Source organism: Cydia splendana, chromosome 6, assembly GCF_910591565.1.
Source record: "Cydia splendana chromosome 6, ilCydSple1.2, whole genome shotgun sequence".
Classification (NCBI taxonomy): domain Eukaryota; kingdom Metazoa; phylum Arthropoda; class Insecta; order Lepidoptera; family Tortricidae; genus Cydia; species Cydia splendana.
This window is the reverse complement of record NC_085965.1, coordinates 8,795,051-8,813,969: the sequence shown is the minus strand read 5'-3', so window position 1 is coordinate 8,813,969 and position 18,919 is coordinate 8,795,051. Positions and strand designations below refer to the sequence as shown.

The 18,919-nt window shown below is 36.7% G+C and overlaps 1 protein-coding gene across 2 annotated transcripts in view; it reads left to right on the top strand.

Moving 5' to 3' along the window:
* Positions 1 to 18,919, top strand: part of LOC134791302 (galactokinase-like) — a 76,973-nt gene that overhangs the window by 32,230 nt on the left and 25,824 nt on the right. For both annotated transcript variants that reach the window (XM_063762311.1, XM_063762310.1), the window contains exon 6: positions 11,892 to 12,073. In XM_063762311.1, coding sequence (XP_063618381.1) covers positions 11,892 to 12,073 — 182 coding nt within the window. The remainder of the gene's footprint in view (positions 1 to 11,891; positions 12,074 to 18,919) is intronic.

Here is an 18,919-nt window from a genome sequence, read left to right as displayed (position 1 = left end):
AACTCTTAAACGGTGGCGCATAGCAAAAAATGTTCTGAAACATAAGTAATCTGCATAAAATTGCATACAAGAAAGATGCCGTACAATTTTTCGCTAGGATCAATATTCAAAGAGATATTAACGCGGAAAAGTTAATTATAATCACTTCTAAGGTCCCTTTTATTAGCTTTTTGTAAATAACTCGTAACTGTGGCTAATATTAAAAAATATTGTTAAACGTTAATAATCTACACAAAATTATGTACAAAACAGATTCAGTACACTTTTCGCAGGGATTAATATTTAAAAAGATAATAAAGAGGGAAAGTTAATTAAAATGAATTTATTATAATGAACTTTCCCTCTTTAGTAGTAGTAGTAGTAGTAAACACTTTAATGCACAAAACAAGTACATAACACAGAGAGAAAACAGTAAATGTGTACAAAGGCAAACTTATTGCGTTAAGGGATCTCTTCCAGCTAACCTTTAAGTAACTGAGAGATACATATGAAATGGTAGTCAAACTAAGATAAAATGTACATGACGGCGAGACTTAAAAGAAGTAGCTAACCCTAGAAACATAACTAAATACGATGCGATGCATTAGGTGCAAAGGCATATACATATATAGATCTACGAAACAATTACATGTCCATAAAAATATTAATACTTACATACTTATAAATAAATATATATATATATATATATATAAATACATACAAATATATTAATATATATAACCGCACAATCCTACCTACGTGTACTTCTATTGACATTATTGTTCTTGCCATAACCTGTTTAATTTTGCCTTCAGCGACGCTACAGACTGACACTGCCTTAGCGGGGATGGCAACGCGTTCCACAGCTTCACGGAGTGTATCGTGAATGACTTATTGTAAGATCGGTGTTTGTGGGGAGGAATAGCGAGCGAGAGATCCGCACTAGATCGCAGCCGGTGGTCACTTCCATCCGCCAAAAACCTAAACCGTTCTGCAAGGTAAGCTGGAGAAGAGGGGCAGAACAGCACCTTATAAAGTAGAGATAAGATGTGCAAGTCTCTACGGCGGCGGATATGATTCGGTTAAGTTGTGTTCTAATGTATGGGGAAGACAAACAAATTATAGCCAGCCTTTTATGAATGTAGTATGATACCTTTGGGTATGCTGCTTTACCCACGCTAGCGTCCCCTTCCTTCCCCCTGCCGATACCCCCCCTTTTTGCATGAAATATGTCCCGGTTGACGGTTTTTATTAATTTTTGAGAAAAGTATTAGGATTAGGAATAAAGTGTCAAGGTAAGAAATAATCCTTAATAAATTCTAAACAAAAAAAGGTTATATGCAACTTTTTGGTAAGACTCACCATATTCATCTATTAACTTGTTGAAGTTCAATATAACATAGGACGTGATAGTACTGAAAGAAATCTTATACGGAGAATAAGCTTGCTAGGTTACTACTACTATGTTATATTGAACTTCAACAAGTTTTTCAATGGTTAAATTTTGTCGAAGTTCATCTAGCCATAACATGAATATGGTGCGTTATATCAAAAAAATGAATATAACCTTTTTTGTTAAGAATTTAATAGGAATTATTTCTTTTATTGACACTTTTTTCCTATATTGTATACTTTCCCCAAAAAATGAAAAAAAAACTGTGAACCGGGACATATTTCATGCAAAAAGGGGGGGTTGCGGCAGGGGGAGGGAAGGGGACGCTAGCGTGCGTAAAGCACCATACCCAAAGGTATCATACTACATTCATAATGTGCTGGCTATAATTAGTTTTTCAAAAACACAATTTGACCGAATCAGATAGGTAACCACTCAAGCTGAGAACGGAACAATGAAACATGGTCAAATTTTCGCAGGCCAAATATAATCTTATGCAGACGTTCTGCAGGCTCTTTATTATCTTTATAAATATTGATCCCTGCGAAAAGTGTACTGAATCTTTTTTGTACAAAATTTTGTGTAGATTATTAACGTTTAACAACATTTTTTGATATTGGCCACCGTTTACGAGTTATTTACGACAACTAAAAAAAGGGACCTTAGAAGTGATTATAATTAACTTTCCCCCGTTATTATCTCTTTGAATATTGATCCTAGCGAAAAATTGTACAGAATCTTTCTTGTAGGCAATTTTATGCAGCATGCAAATATCTCACTTCCAGCCAAGAATTCGATCAAGCAACTGGTAAATTCGGATTCAGCGGGGTCTAATTAGGTTAAAAACCCGGTTGCCAAAAAGTAATATGATTTGCCAGTAGAAATCGATTTTTACAAAAATACGTCCAGTCTATAGGCCTATTAGAACCAATGTATATTTTATAGTGGAGCTAATAGGTAACTTTTGTAAGTTCAAACAGTTCAAACTTACTTTATTCATGTAGGCCAAGCAACAAGCACTTATGAATGGTTAGTAGTTATTACAAATATATTATCTTAAGCTAATTATCGGAGCAATGTATTGATGTTAATACATATTATTCCACAGTAATATTGGATTATTAAATTAAGTATACAGATCAAATTGAATACTAAAAATTTCACAAAAGGATTGTCAAACATTAAAAATACTAGTCTAGAATATTTCTAGAATAAAATCTAAAAAAAGCCCTAAACCTTATTTCCCTTAGAGAATTCCAATCTAAAGCTGCCCACAGATTACCAGTTCGCCGGACAATATCAGCCTGTCAGTTGTTCGGAACTGTCAAAATTTGCCTTTAACCGACAGGCTGATATCGTCCGGCGAACTGGTAATCTGTGGGCCCCTTTATTAAGTCTGATTATAAATAATAGGAGAGTATGTCACGGAAGGGTGACACGTATTTGATAAAACAACGGCGGTAAGGTCATAACATAGGCATAATTTAACACAAACACTTGTAAGTATATAAAAAAAGTCTCTTTGATTTTCTCAGGTCGGTTATCAGATAATAATAAGAACACAATGACAGACGTCTCGTAAATTTTATTTGCTAAATTATATTTTTCTACTTTTTTAAACAACAACAGATGGACATGACATAACTATAAGGGTTCCGTTTTTGCCATTTTGGCTACAAACCCTAAAAAGGTTAACCCGACAATATATTTTTTATGAAATTTGGCAGCCCTAATGATAACTTTTCACGACCGAAAAGAAGATGTAAGTAAGGGCACTCGTAAAATTAGGAAAGGCCAGTAAAAAGGGCAACCAATGGATTGTGATCTGGCAAAACGACCTCTTAATCGGATTAGTACTTACTTTCCTTGAGACAGATTCTATTTGGTTCTAAACGTGAGCACCAATCAGTGTTAGTGGCTGACGCGTTTTGGTGCCTCAATGCAATCAGGAGTACCTTTTTTTTTCGGTGAGGGATGAAATACTCATGTATACCGCCCGCCCGGACCGACGGTTATGTCCGACTCAGCTGGGAATGGTGGCCAGCCGCCTACGGACTAAAACCTCCCCCACTTCGTGTATAGTGTAGTATGTTTTTATTAGATGTACCTAGTCGCTTAAGGCGCTCTTATACTCGAGTTTTACGTTTTCAAGGGGGTGAAGCAGACGCGTGGTAGAACGAGCAGGCGGGCGCCCCGCGCGGCGCACCGCACCATGCCCGCGCAGCACGTCTACGTCCTTATTCTGACGACATCGGTATTCTGAATTGTCAGTTCCGGGATTTTTTCCGGCAATTAATATTGAATAAGATTTATTAGCAAATTCGAATTTTGATGAGTACTTAATGAAATGAAAAATGGTAGGTAAGACGGTGAGTGTAAATAATTATTAATTATATACAATATAAGTGTATACCGCGACAAATTGAGAATCTAATCAAATGATACCAAATTATTATGAGACAAAAAATAGTACTTACTAATAGACATTAAAAATGTAATAGAGCTAGACCAAGAAAAATCTGCAACGATTTTGATTGCACACGCAGTGCAAGTGTTATTTTAAACGTCAATCTTCTATGAAATTATGAATAACACTTGCACTGCCTATGCTATCAAAATCGTTGCAGACTTGGTCTAACTCTAGCAGTCAATTTCGGGCAAGTAGGTAGTGAATATAAGGAAGAATACTAGCAAAGCTAAAATAATTTGTGGGACTATTGAGTTATGCATAGCTCCAATAAGTACATAAAATTAGCTGTCTTCACAAGAAAGAATTATAACAATTTATAACTCTAACTGTAATACTTACTATTTTTCTAATTTTGAATTGACGAGTAAAAATCAAGCATTTAAAGATTGTAATGACAAAAAACACTTCTACTTCGACATTCGAGTTAGTTAGTAGCTCAAGAAAATAAAAAAAATCTGCGGAAATAATTCGTATAATTTTGAAAATTGGCACAGTTATACCTTGTGGTGTCCAGATAACCATACTTAATGTCCTCGAGCTTAGCGGGTGTGCTGAGGGTGTAGGGGGGAGGGGGGGTGAAGGTCCCTTTTTTTATTTTAGTTTTTCGTAAATAACTCGTAAATGGTGGCCAATATAAAAAAATCTTGTTAAACGTTAACAATCTACACAAAAATTTGTACAAAAAAGATTCAGTACACTTTTAGCAGGGATCAATATTTAAAAAGATAATAAAGAGAGAAAGTTAATTATATTAAATTCTAAGCTTCCTTGTTTTTATTTTTTCGTTAATAATTTGAAAAGTATGACTCATAGCAAAAAAAATCTTATACATAAATAATAAACATAAAATTTCCTACAAGAAACATGTAGGACACTTTTCGCTAGGATCAATATAAAAAAAAAACCGGGCAAGTGCGAGTCGGACTCGCGCACGAAGGGTGCCGTACCATAATGCAAAAAAAACGGGAAAAAATGCAAAAAGAAAACGGTCACCCATCCAAGTACCTACTGACCACGCCCGACGTTGCTTAACTTTGGTCAAAAATCACGTTTGCTGTATGGGAGCCCCACTTAAATCTTTATTTTATTCTGTTTTTAGTATTTGTTGTTATAGCGGCAACAGAAATACATCATCTGTGAAAATTTCAACTGTCTAGCTATCACGGTTCGTGAGATACAGCCTGGTGACAGACGGACGGACGGACGGACGGACGGACGGACAGCGAAGTCTTAGTAATAAGGTCCCGTTTTACCCTTTGGGTACGGAACCCTAAAAAGACAAAGCAGCGGGTAAGTTGTTATTTATGTATAAGATTTTTTTTGCAATGAGTCATACTTTTCAAATTATTAACGAAAAAATACAAACAAGGAACCTTAGAATTTATTATAATTAACTTTCCTTCTTTATTATCTTTTTAAATATTGATCCCTGCGAAAAGTGTACTGAATCTTTTTTGTACAAAATTTTGTGTAGATTATTAACGTTTTACATCATTTTTTGATATTGGCCACCGTTTACGAGTTATTTACGAAAAACTAAAAAAAGGGACTTTAAGTGATTATAATTGAATTTCCCGCGTTAATATCTCTTTGAATATTGATCCTAGCAAAAAAATGTACTAAATCTTTCTTGTAGGCAATTTTATGCAGATTACTTATGTAATAGAATATGTTTTGCTATGCGCCACCGTTTAAGAGTTATTTACGAAAAACTAAAAAAAGGGTCCTTTAATATCAAATATCTCACTTTCGGTCAAGAATTCGATCAAGGAACCGGGATCAAGCAAGCGAGATTCAGCGGGGTCTAACTAGGTTAAAAAATCCGGTTGCCAAAAAGTAATTCGATTATTACGATTTGCCAGTCGAAATCGATATTATGAAAAATATGACCAGTCTAAAATATTTGAATCCTGTATATCTATGTTTAAAAATTATTCAATTTGATTAATTTTATAGCCTTTTAAAATATGTTTAAGTACACAATTTATCAATCGTGACTGAATTCCGGATTGGTTAGATGGGTGTGTGCATTTGCTGCACTTGTTATAAAATGACAATATGACGGACGAATGTCTGAAATGTCACCGTATTTAAGAATTATTTTGCTTTTCTTCGTAAGCATGTTGAAAAACATTGTGTGTATAACATATTTGCATATTTATACTGGGATTACTCATTTTATGAAACGTCCGCTAAACTAGCATAGGTCCGACGCCGACAGTGGTCACGGGCGTACTGGCGTGAGGAATGGGCGCAAGGTATTGCCGCGTAGGGTGTAATTTAGTAAGCAAAATGTTGAATTCATCAAATGATGAATGAAAACATTAACGTTTCGATAAAAGGACAAGCAGTAATGAAGATTTACTTAAAAGCTATCGACTGAAGTAAGTTTCATATACATTTTCGTCGTAGTACTTCTAACATAAGGAAATAAAGACAGTGTTAGGCATGTTTTCAACTTAAGATTCTATCGAGAAAATTATGGGCCGTCGTGTTTTTGACAAGCAATAACGTAGTTAAAGGACTGAAGTTATACATACTAGAAAATAATGCATGAAATCCTTGTAAAAGTCTGTAAATATGGTGACAAAAAAGCGCATTTTACTACACACCGCGCCTTAAGCTTAATATTACTTTTATTTTTGACAAAATATAATAGAGTTAGACCAAGAAAAGTCAATGATTTTGATAGCGCAGTGCAAGTATTGTTTTAAACGTCAAACATCTATGAAATTATGACGTATAAATAACACTTGCACTGCGTTTGCTATCAAAATCGTTGCAGACTTTATGGTTGATTTGGTTTAACTCTAGCTTCATACATGACACAACTTATAGTTATCAATAAAATGATTGACTTTTACTATTTTAACTGATAAACAGGTCACCCTATTATCAAACTGCACAACGGGACTTAATCGCGTATTTAAGTTTTAAGATTTACCTCCGACGTTTCGAGAACGGCGTTGTCCCCGTGGTCTCGGAGAAGACTGGCTTAAGTTGACATCAACATCTTCTAGCCGCGCGAGTTTGTCGAACTACCCGCACTTGGTCTTGTTTATCAGTTTGAACGTTCGTTGTGCAGTTTGATAATCTAAATATATAAACGTGAAAGACCTGACTGACTGACTGACTGACTGACTGACTGACTTAAATCAACGCACAGCCCAAACTTTAATTTTAATTTTGATGCCATTTTTGTTATTAGCGTCTCAAAATACTATGAAAACGATACCCATATTGATATTTTGAGATATCAACCCTATTGGGGACTTTTCCCCCTTTTAGGGGTTCAATTTTCAAAAAACCTGAAACACGTGTTTACTCGTTTATCTTTAGGAATACTCCTGTGAAATTTGGAATAAAATAGTCTAACTAATCTTGTTTCCCCATACAAACTTTGGACCCCCATTTCACTCCTTTAGGGGATGAATTTTGAAAAATCCTTTCTTAGTGGACCCCTAGACCATATAAGGAATCTAGTTGCCAAATTTGGACTTTCTAGTCCCAGCGGTTTGGGCTGTGCGTTGATTTAAGTCAGTCAGTCAGTCAGTCAGGTCTTTCACGTTTATATATTTAGAAACAAGAAACAAGATTAGTTAGACTATTTTATTCCAAATTTCACAGGAGTATTCCTAAAGATAAACGAGTAAACACGTGTTTCAGGTTTTTTGAAAATTGAACCCCTAAAAGGGGGAAAAGTCCCCAATAGGGTTGATATCTCAAAATATCAATATGGGTATCGTTTTCATAGTATTTTGAGACGCTAATAACAAAAATGGCATCAAAATTAAAATTAACGTAGCCGAAGTGAACAATCATCCCCCTGGTGGGGGTGCAATGGGGTTGAAATTTCAAAATATCAATATGGGTATCATTTCCATGGTTTTGTGGGACGCTAATTACAAAAATGGGATCAAAATCAAAATATAACGTAGCCGACGTGAACTATGGCCCCTGGTGGGGAATGCTAATTACGAAGATAGCATAGACGGTTGTAACATACACGCTGATTTACAGCCACACGTGATCCAGACTTTTGAGAATGCAATGCCTTAAAGTAAATTTTTTTAGCTATTAGCTCAGGGAAAATTTCACTAATACCTACAATGCCTGTTGAATCGTTGGATATTGATGGGACCATGTTGGCTCACACCGTAGTACCTATAATTGGAGATGGAGCCTGTCAGGCCGCGTAGCCAAGATGCCAATCGCTTACTCTCCGTAGCGATCGAAACGCAACTGTCACTGTCGCGCTAATATGGAAGAGTGATAGAGAGACATAATGCTTTTCGTTGTCGAAGCGATAGCGATTGTAACCTTGGCTAGGCCGGCTGTTTCGCGCCATCTCCTATCTTCTGTATGATACGCAGGTGATGGCCAGGGAGGTGCGCGAGCAAATCGTTAGTCACGTGGTGGCCAACTGGGAGGAGTTTGTTATTATGTCTCATAACAGTAACGGTGATAATTACTCCAGCTCCGTTGAATACTGCCTTGAAATGTCGCGCCCGTTTACTTACGGTAGTCTCTGCGAGTTGGTAGCGGCAGGACAACTGTTTCCGTGGGTTTTCGAAGTTTACCGCAACAATGAGCTATATATGAGAGTTGGTACTGTGGGTAATCCGGTGGGCCAACTAAGATTTTCAAGTGATTTGTCTAGCGGTCATTTTGATGTATATATTCGCAGTGAATTACTCGTAAGACCCACAATATCAGAGCCCCCTTCTTCACTCCTCTCTGTGGTTGCTAAGAAGATTACCACGAGAAGGAATGAAGAGATTACCACCCCACCACCCCATTTAGAATCAGACTCATCATTATCTCTTACCGCTACCAAAACAGTTACTAAAAAACGCCGTGCCAGGTTCACGAATACTACACGGAACAAACAACTAAAAGCTGCCGCAAATAAATATATGCAAAACAAATCATCAGATCACCAAGCTGCGCAATTACCAAAAAATGAACCCTGATGTACACAGAGAAGCAGTAGCTAGGTATCAGCAAGCCCACCCCGAGGTAAACCGTGACACCTCTGCTAGGTATCAGCAAACCCACCCCGAGGTAAACCGTGACACCTCCGCTAGGTATCAGCAAATCACACACACTGATACACTTCATCCATGTAAAACTCCGCACCATTTTGCAATTCTCTCTCAAGTTGCCGTTTAATGTCGTCCGAAAAACTATCCTTATATTTTTCCCAGAGACTTAACGGGTCAGTAAGTTGACAAAAAACTAACATTATTATGAAAAGTTCACGCAGCTTGAAGGGAGAATCGCACAACGCAGCTTCCTCTAAAGTTGAGTCCCAAATGTTTATCGTCCTCTAGCAATCCAAGGGAGAACCACTAATGTAGTGTATAAGGAGGTGCTATAGGTACAAAAGGCTACAACTACATAAATAAAAAATATAAATTAAAAGGTGTTAGGTACAAAACGTACATTAGATTATATTAAATAAGTCGAGCTCGATTAATCGATATAATTACAATTCAGTACGGTTACCATCAGTTTGTCACTGACATAAACGCCGTCGAGAACGTAATTTACTTTCTATATATCCCGTTTGCACTAATATGCGAGTGCGAGCGAGATGTATAGAAAGTAAATTACGTTCTCGACGGCGTTTATGTCAGTGACAAACTGATGGTAACCGTACTGGTGTCTTCAAGTCAAGAGTGAATACTGTGAATAAGCTTTTACTGAAATAGTGAGCTACACCTTCGGCCTTGTCATCACTTTCCAGCAGGTGAGACTAAGGTCAGTCACTGTTCAGTCCGTAAAAAAAAAACAAAATTAAAAAAACTCTCCTGCGCGTGCGAAGCCGCGGGCAAAAGCTAGTGTTTAATAATCGTGAAAGTTTAAATCAGGTCACCCTATTTTAAATATTGAAATACAAACATCGGTTTGTGACTTTGGGCTTTCATTATTCGGATTTATCTGCCTAAAGCTTTTATTAAGTGGCTTAGCTTTAACAATTTTCCGTAATAGGATACCCTTCATGTCGAGCCACATCTACTAATCATAATATTTACCTGCCAGAAAAGTTGGCAAGAGATTTTATTTATCCTTTAATTGTACTGGGATGTAATATTAGAATTCATATTTTTCTTAATCTCTTTAATATTTCGTTTTATTTATCTTCTTAATTAATTTAAGCTAACTTTGTAAGTAGGGATTTAATTTCTTGTTTACATTAAGAACTTAATTTTACAGTTGTAATTTCAACGATAGGATTAGTAGGAGGATACGTATGCCCAACGAGATTTTAGACCACGGCAGAACGACTGCCGCTAATATTATGCTGCAAACATTTGAAAAAATAATTTTAATAGATTTAAAGAAATTTGTTTAAGAATTGTGTAGTAAAGTTTAAAGGAATAAAATACGATAATAACATTAATAACATATTAAATTATTGTTCCAATTAAGCCCAACCAAAAGAGACTTGAGGAACTCTCATAGGGACTATCATTCGAATTTATATTTATTCCCTGTGTTGAAATAAAAACTTTGTTGGGAAATGTTAATGCAGTTTAGTAGCTACAGTAGTGTACAGCTTAGGTAGGTACCTATCAGAAATTGCAACTATGCCCGTGTTATTTCCAACAGCATACATGTAAGGTAAAGGTACTGGTGCTCGACACGGTCCTAGTACATGTCATCTTGAAACTTAAAGTCATTGTCAATAGAGGTGACAGCAAGGTGTCATCTATTGGGCATTAGCATGTCGAGCACTAGTATACCTTAAGCGATTTGGACATGATCTGTAATGCTTATGTATTTTTGATAAATAAATCAATAAAACAGTCAAAGTTCTAAATTCCGTCCATGCTAATTTTTCATCCACTTGGCAGCGCACGGTAGCGACATACCTACCTACTTCTCACTTCAACTTTGGGCGAGCAAGCGATACAAAGAAACCTCCATTATGTATTTAACGTTGTTGTACCAATGGGTCTAACTACGTCTGGAGTAAATAAATACCTTTAGAGTGCAGCTAATAAGTTTTGTTAGAAGGCCTCATCTTTCTTTTCCTTCCTTAACCTTTCAAGGGGCATACGTCATTTTTGAGTTGCTGGAATTTTGTTTTTATTTCAATTAAATAAATTTAAATGACGTAAATTGTCCGGGAGCCGATCCTGCCAGTTCAAGGGTTAAAGATTTCCAATCAAAAGTCTGTCTGAAAATAGGTAATATAAGATGATATGTCACCGAAAGGTGACTCGTATTTAATCTAACAAACGGCGGTAAGGTCAAATCAAGGTTGCCGCGTACTTTGTTCAAGTAGTCTGACAGTACCAGGGGTTTTGTTTCCATTATACTTTACTCAGGCACATTTTCTTAATGTAGGTCATATCACGTAACGACAGTCAACTAATATTTACAGTCAGACATCCAACTCCACAGTCTGACAATCCACTATACCATATTATACAGGACAATAGCCTTCTGCGCCTACATTGTTTGAATTTTCTAGGTACCTACTAAAAGTCTGGTTCGAACAAAATTTCAATTCAATTCAATTTCTTTAATGTTAAATTAACACATGTCAAACAAAATACATCACAATAGAATTACAAAATATACAACTAACACTAAACACTAACACTAAATTAAAAACACATAACCAGATCAAGGAAAAAAGAAGAAAAAATGACAATAATAAATACAAATGTGAAAAAAAACCATCACAAATGTAATTATTTACGAAATTATTTAATGTTAAATTTACTGTAGAATTCTCTAACCGTAAAGAATGCCTTATCAATTAAATAGGCTTTCAACTTTTCAACAAACAGGTCATAAGAAGAAGATTTTCCGATAACATTTAACATTTTTTTTTTAATTTTCCGCTTCTTGCACATCTGCGGCTAAAATCAGCTATTGTTTTTTCCTTCCTCTAGGAATCGGAGCAAATTCGTTCCTATTCTAGAAGATGCTTGCGTTAGATCCGCTCGAAAGCACACACCAGACAAGCGATGTTGAGACGTCACAGATTCCAGATATACAACTTCATGGAATTAATATTGTTCAACTTAACAGGTCCCTTGAAAACACCCAAGTGCCCATCACGAACGGCGACACCGTCATCCTCGTGATCAACTCCAATGTGAAACACCAGCTGACTGGCAGCGAATATCCCCAACGCCGTGCGCAGTGCCAGAAAGCTGCTGAGTTACTAGGCTTCCCTTCGCTTAGAAACGCTACCAGAGAACTCGTTGAAGGTAAGAGGCATCCCTAGTGATCTCTCGTCACGTCTCGTCATTTCCATTTTTCAACCTAATTTGAATCTTCACATAATAAAGGCTAATTTCACTCTGTATATTGAATGCTTAAAATAGCCTTTTCATTTCTTTATATCATAGGAAATATTTTATATTCATAACTCGACCCGTGTCTCGTTGGTGCCGATACCGGATGCCGGATGTTAAATTATGAGTACCTTATCCGTGTCAATTGCTACCAATTTTGTCAATTTTTGCATGTTACTTGATATCGAACGATATGGCAGTCAGGGCCAACTCTCGTTATAGTTTTTTTTTTAGCATTAGAAATAAGGTAAACAATCTTGATGTGTCTTTTAATTGAAAAACAAATTTTAAAAATAAGTTACGGCAAATATGTAACAATTATGAATCTAATACGATCTTTTATATTCTTCTGCTTTCATTAGTAATAGTTATTAATTATTAAAAAGCGTTTTTCAAATAAAATACATGTCAAGATCCTTCTTACAAGTTCTTTCTAATGCTAAAAAAACGAACTATAGTCTATGGAAGAAAAACTGCATTTGCGTGACATGCGTGAAAAAAGTTTTAATTTACCGCCATTTGACGTTCAGTTTATCTTCTTATTAGTTTGTATATACTCGTAATGAACTAGTTCATTTTGTTTATTATAAACTAACTATAGCACCATTTACATATAGGTAGAATGAGCGAAAGTATTACGAAACTCACTTTGTTCGTTCCATTAGCACATACGCTCTAAGTTATTAATCCGGATCCGAAATGTATGAAATTATCCGGATCTGGATCCGGATCCGCGGATTTTCCCATACATTTCGGATCCGTCGTGCAAACACCCTCTAACACGGCAGACTTCTGGTGTTTGTTGTGTTTGTGTTCATTGCGGTTTTAGACGTGAGCGTATTAGGTGTCTTTGAGGTGGAGGAGCGAACAGGTAAAAATAGTACATTTTAACCCTCTTACTTACCTAGTTTTGAAATTTTGTACGAGGTGCCGAGCCTAACAAATAATTGAATAGGCATTTTCTGTTCCGATTTTTCATTATACTTAATATATGTGGCTTTTCATTACCAGAAGGATCTTTATTATTCAAGTGCAATTAGAACGTTTCCAACAGAAATTCTGATAGAAAGGTCCTTATTACAGATGAGGCATAAGGACCCATCTCTGGTGGAAAGCCACATATTGCCCCGAAATTTGATCGCGAGTAGAGATAAAATTCGCACGACTATCAAATACCTATCGCCATCGGCTATCTTGCTTTAAGCAGCACAAGGCAGTCAGGTCAGCCGATCGCTTGATGTCAACAAGTCTTCCACATTGGTAACTTGTCTTCCAAGTTGCCTTGGCAACATCTTTTTAAGACATCGGCCAACAATGTGTTTCATCAACAAAGTGTGAGCCGCAAGTTACACGACGGACTCTTGTTCTGTTGCAAATAATAGGGTCAGCCATGACCTGTACTCGTACCTACGGATTCTCTTGGGACGGCACTAGTATTACGCCATCGAAACGTATTGTTGTAATGAAATTGTATAGACTATAGGGCGAGCACGAAACGGATTTAATGACGTATGTATAGACTATAGGGCGAGCACTAAACGGATTTAATGACGTATGTATAGACCATAGGGCGAGCACGAAACGGATTTAATGACGTATTCCCTTAGAGCATTAAATAACCGGAGTCACCTTTAAGAGCTTACCTCTCTGCCGAAAACATTGCACAATTGTGCAAACTTTTGTATGGATTGACGTTTATTTGACATGGCAATTTGTACGTTACGTACAAATCATATTTGTAGCCATACATTTGACGTGCCCCTCCCCCGCAAAAATCGGCAGACTGTTTTGTACAGAAAATGACAGCCAAGGCGTCTCCAGCTACTAAATGCTCTAAGCGTATTCCTGTAATCGCAAAATGATAAACAACAAAACAATTCGATAATAATAACAAAATAATTCGATTAGTAGCTTTTTGTTCTCACCGCAGCTTTGGTCGCTCTATGGTACCTAATAACAATTGAGAATTGAGTTGACAGCGAGCGGTATCTGATGTTCAATTGATGTGAAAGACTTTGCCTAATGATATTGTTTTTCTAATTTTGTTCAAAAATGAGTATTCCCTGTAAGCTTCAAGCGGGCCGCACGCATGTTTGTCATTATGTGTTATATAAAAAAGTAACATGGGTTTTCGGGTATTACTTAATATAACTTGGTTAATCGAATAAGGCACTGAAATTATATTAGAGAGATTGTCGGGTTGTTCAGGCTCTCCCTGTATAACGCAAGCTGTAGTTATAATTTAATCAATTGTGTCAAACATGTAGTTATGTACTTTCGGGACACTACCCGTTGTAATTTTATTATAATTTCCCTTGTGTTTAGCTTAGGTACTGTCAAGGACACACCGAATTTACACATTATTTGATAATGTGCAAATAGGTAATTTACACGAGTTGTGAATTACCTATTCGCACGTGTATCGTACAACGTTTTACAGTAGATACAGTCAGCTGCAGAGTAAATGAACCCCCCTGCATAGAAGTTTGTATGCAAAGGGCTAAGTTAATAGTATTGCTGACTGTACAATCGACGTCAAAGATATGTTTACATTTTTCGCCTTATTACGAAGGAGTACGGTGCAAAAGTCTAAACATATCTTTGACGTCGACTGTACATATGGTCCTTTTTCGACGTGGTTACGTAATGTGCTTAATATAGAACAGGGTGCCAGGGTGATGGAGCACCAGATGTAAAGGAAATTGTTACTTGTACTTCAATGAAACTTCCATATTACTTTGAGTGTTCTTCCATGAAACTCGATCGTTGTGTAGTGTAGGTATAAAGGATGACTCATATTAGACCGGGCCGTGTCCGACCCGGAGCTTCCGGCGCATCGTTTTCTATGGAAGCATCACGTGATCGCCTGTCATATCATAGAAGAGACAGCCGGAAGCTCCGGCCCAGACACGACCCGGTCTCCAAGAATAGTTTAATTTCTAACCGGTCAAAGCATCTACCCTTATAAAAAACAGTTTATTTAACAAAAAGTCTACATATGTAATTTTCTTAACCCATGACTGCCACACTAGGTTAGGCCTGTCTCGTGGAGTCAGTTGAAACGATGAAAACTGAAAACGTCCTACACTGGAGTTTCTAGAATATCTAAGTAATATTCCATAGTACATTGTTGGAGAGGACGGAAAACCGCAAAAAGATGGACGAGTGAGTTTGAGGGCCTCCACTAACGTGTCGGCCCTCAAATAATACGAGTCCATCTTTAGCGTTTCCGGCTGAGGCATTACATAGTGCTTTTCACGACTACTGCGAGGTAAGAAGGAAATATTTGCATAACTATAAGTACTAGCCCGCGATTTCTCTGGTAGCAAATTACTAGCCACTGCCTGTGCTGTCTCTTGAATTTCGGTAGGCGTCAGCGAAAGAATATAATTTTCTTCACTAGAAGAACTCATTTTTATAGCGACCGTAGATACGTGTTTCTTGTATTTTTTAGTCAAACACAATTTACACTATCCAATTCAGTGAGTATTGTCCGATCCCTCCTTTTTTACTTTTTTTATCACTTTTAAGAGGCGTTTTTCTGTTGATTGCTTCAAACCGACTCTAAACTTAGAAGCGTTTTTGCTAAAAAACCACAAACAACTATAAAAGTAAAAAACGTCTTAAGCGTTAATCGAATGATCTGACTGAATGAATGAATGGTTTTGACATTTCTTTTTTTTTTAAACATGAAATTGGTCCTATAAATAACCTAATTGTATTTTTGAAGGAAAAAGTTGCGCTAAAAAAGACCTTTTATTAATTTTTATGTTTTAAATGATACTCATTGCTGTAGCGAACCGTCACCAATGACAGATGATGATAACAATGAAACAATGTAGTAGTGGTGGTTCAGGTGCTACAGCTATTGCCTACTCTCCAGCTTGGTTTTAGACCATCTATTGCCACATTTCCGAACAGTGGCTTGAAAAAACAATAATAGGCTCAATCTAAACAAGATAAGTCACAATTTAGATCTAAACTATTTGTTAATACTCGTAAAAGAAGTTCTAGAGTGCTACCGGTGACTTCACTAATCCACCACCTTTGAACCGCAGTAGATAAGACATACAAAATCGGGCTCATTTTGCCGCGGTCTGATAAATACGACAAAACTTCGTCTAACTTTGTACCGCCGGCGACATGAGCACGCTAAATGAAAAAAATCTATGGCGGTTAATTTGCCTGATCTTAAAATCATTGAAAGCGCAATGTGTTGGACGTAAGGGCTAAATTATCTTTGTAATAGTACATTACTACAGAGGCCGGGACAAAAGGGGTTGCCGGCCGAAGACATATAGACGGCCGAGCGAAGCGAGGCCGATAGGTCTGAGGCGGGCAACTCCATATGGGTAATTCTTATTCTTATGCATTTTTTGTGTAACACGTAAGAATAGCATGTATTTTTGTGAAAATAAGTAAACTCTATATCAATATACTTAGCAATTTACCTCTAGTTTTAGGTCAACCTAAATGTATTGTCCTAAGAGTATTAGAAACATATTAAAAAAAAATTACAAGTGCGAAATGTCACGGACCGTGTAGTGTGACTTCCCCAGATTTTGTGATATTTGATTTTTTTTTTGAAAAAATATGAAGTGATTTTGCAATAATTTATATCAAATATAAAACACTAATCCTTGTTCTACAACACTGTTTAAAAATTTTATGGATTTATAACGATTTTATATAATTTTAAACAACATATATTTTGTGATTAGTTATCGCGTCACGACCGCGCGTGGTAATATAAACATGCGGTACTCGGTAGAAAAGTATCTTTACTACTGGCAGCCTTATTAAAGTTTTTTTAGAACAGCAACACTGTGTTGTTGTCAGGTTTACAAGTGGCTGAAGGGAGAAGTTTTGTCGAAAATTATTTATTTGTGTTCATTTGAAAAAACGGTCAACCTTAAGGCGTCACCGCCGTGTTAGAGTTTTAAAAGTAAGTTGCAGTTTCACGTTATTGTTTGTAACATAAGATATACCTAATACATTACAGATTAAGCTAATTATTTAACATTTGCAAAATCAAAGGAAATGTTTATGTAATATCGAACATGTTCCAAATTATCACGACCGTGGCCTCAAAAATCTGTCACCGCCACGGACTTTTGAGTCCACGTTCGTGACATATAGACACGTGGTCGTGTCATTCTTAATTCGTTTGATTAATTTAGAGGCACATGCACTTTTCAGAAATGCATTTTTATTAGCTACAGATCATTTGCTATTATTGCCCGACTGCCAAAGCAAAAAAAATGTTTTTCCCTGGTATGTATGTATGATGTGTATCGAATTCTTTGTCACGCTCTACAGCCTTTATAGTTTGACGGATTTCAACGTCTGAGCTGTCATTAGGTTTGTCGTAGTCTTAGGAGTGACTAAAGGCTATGTTAAAATAACTATATAAATCAAAATAGCCGAGTTGGCCACCAAAATGCCGAAATGTCACGACTGAGGGACACTTTGTCACAACCGTGTTTATGTACTCATTTTATTCACCTTTCCTGAGGGTATTAAGCTTGACCATATGAATCAAAAAATTGCTTTTTGTATGTACTTTTGATATATGTAATAATATGTGAAAAATAAAAACGTTTATAAAAAAAAAAAATTTTGGACGCAATTTAAGAATCACCCATATTTCCCGCCGATGTATGTATACCTAGTGCTTTTCTCAAACATGCAATGAAATAATAATTCAATTCAATTCAATTCAATATTTTTATTTCGAATAAAAAAATCCATATTATTGTTAGTACAAGGCTCAACAACACTTATAAATCTATGTTAGTGATGAAAAGAACATAAAAACAAACAAAAATAATTATTTAACAACTTAAAGCGGCGTGGTGCGGCGACCGGCGGCGCGTGCAGCCGCACCCAGCGCGCGAACATAGGCGAATCCCAGCGCTGCGCCAGCACGTTTAGAATACTGTTTGGGCTGTGGCGAAGACGGTCGACTAATGACGCACACCGTTTTCTAATTATTGCGTAGAAACTATCGGTGTGCGCCTCGGCAAACATAGTTGACGCGCTACAGTAACGCGGCAGCCCAAACAGCACTCTAAACGCGTTATTGTATTGTACGCGAAGTGCGTTGTATGCCCGCTGCGTAAAACTGACCCACAGATTGCGCGTGTAGAATGTTTGGCAGTATGCTTTAAAGAGCGTTAGCTTCACTTCATTACTACAACGAGCAAATCTGCGGGCCAGCATGTTACTACGAACACACAACGCCCTACGCTCCCTCTCTATTAGGGTAGTAAACGAAGCAAGTTGTTGTATGGAGACCCATGCATTAATTCCTCAGTCGATGAAATTTTGCTTGGTTATTGTATAGTATGAGCCGAAACTAACATTATAAATATCCAAAAAAAAACCGGCCAAGTGCGAGTCTGACTCGCGTTTCTAGGGTTCCGTACATAATTCCGACTCACGCTTGACTGCACATTTCTAATAGGTTTTCCTGTCATCTATAGGTAAAGAACTATTTTGTGTATTTTTTTGAAAATTTTAGACCCAGTAGTTTCGGAGATACAGGGGGAATGGTCATTTTTTGGCTATTTGTATTTTCTTAAATAACTTCGAACCTATGTATTTTTAAATTATACAAAAAATATGTCCATCTTTGGGTTACTAATTTACATATGTGTACCAAATTTCAACTTAATTGGTCCAGTAGTTTCCGAGAAAATAGGCTGTGACAAACAGACAGACAGACCCACGAGTGATCCTATAAGGGTTCTTTTTTTT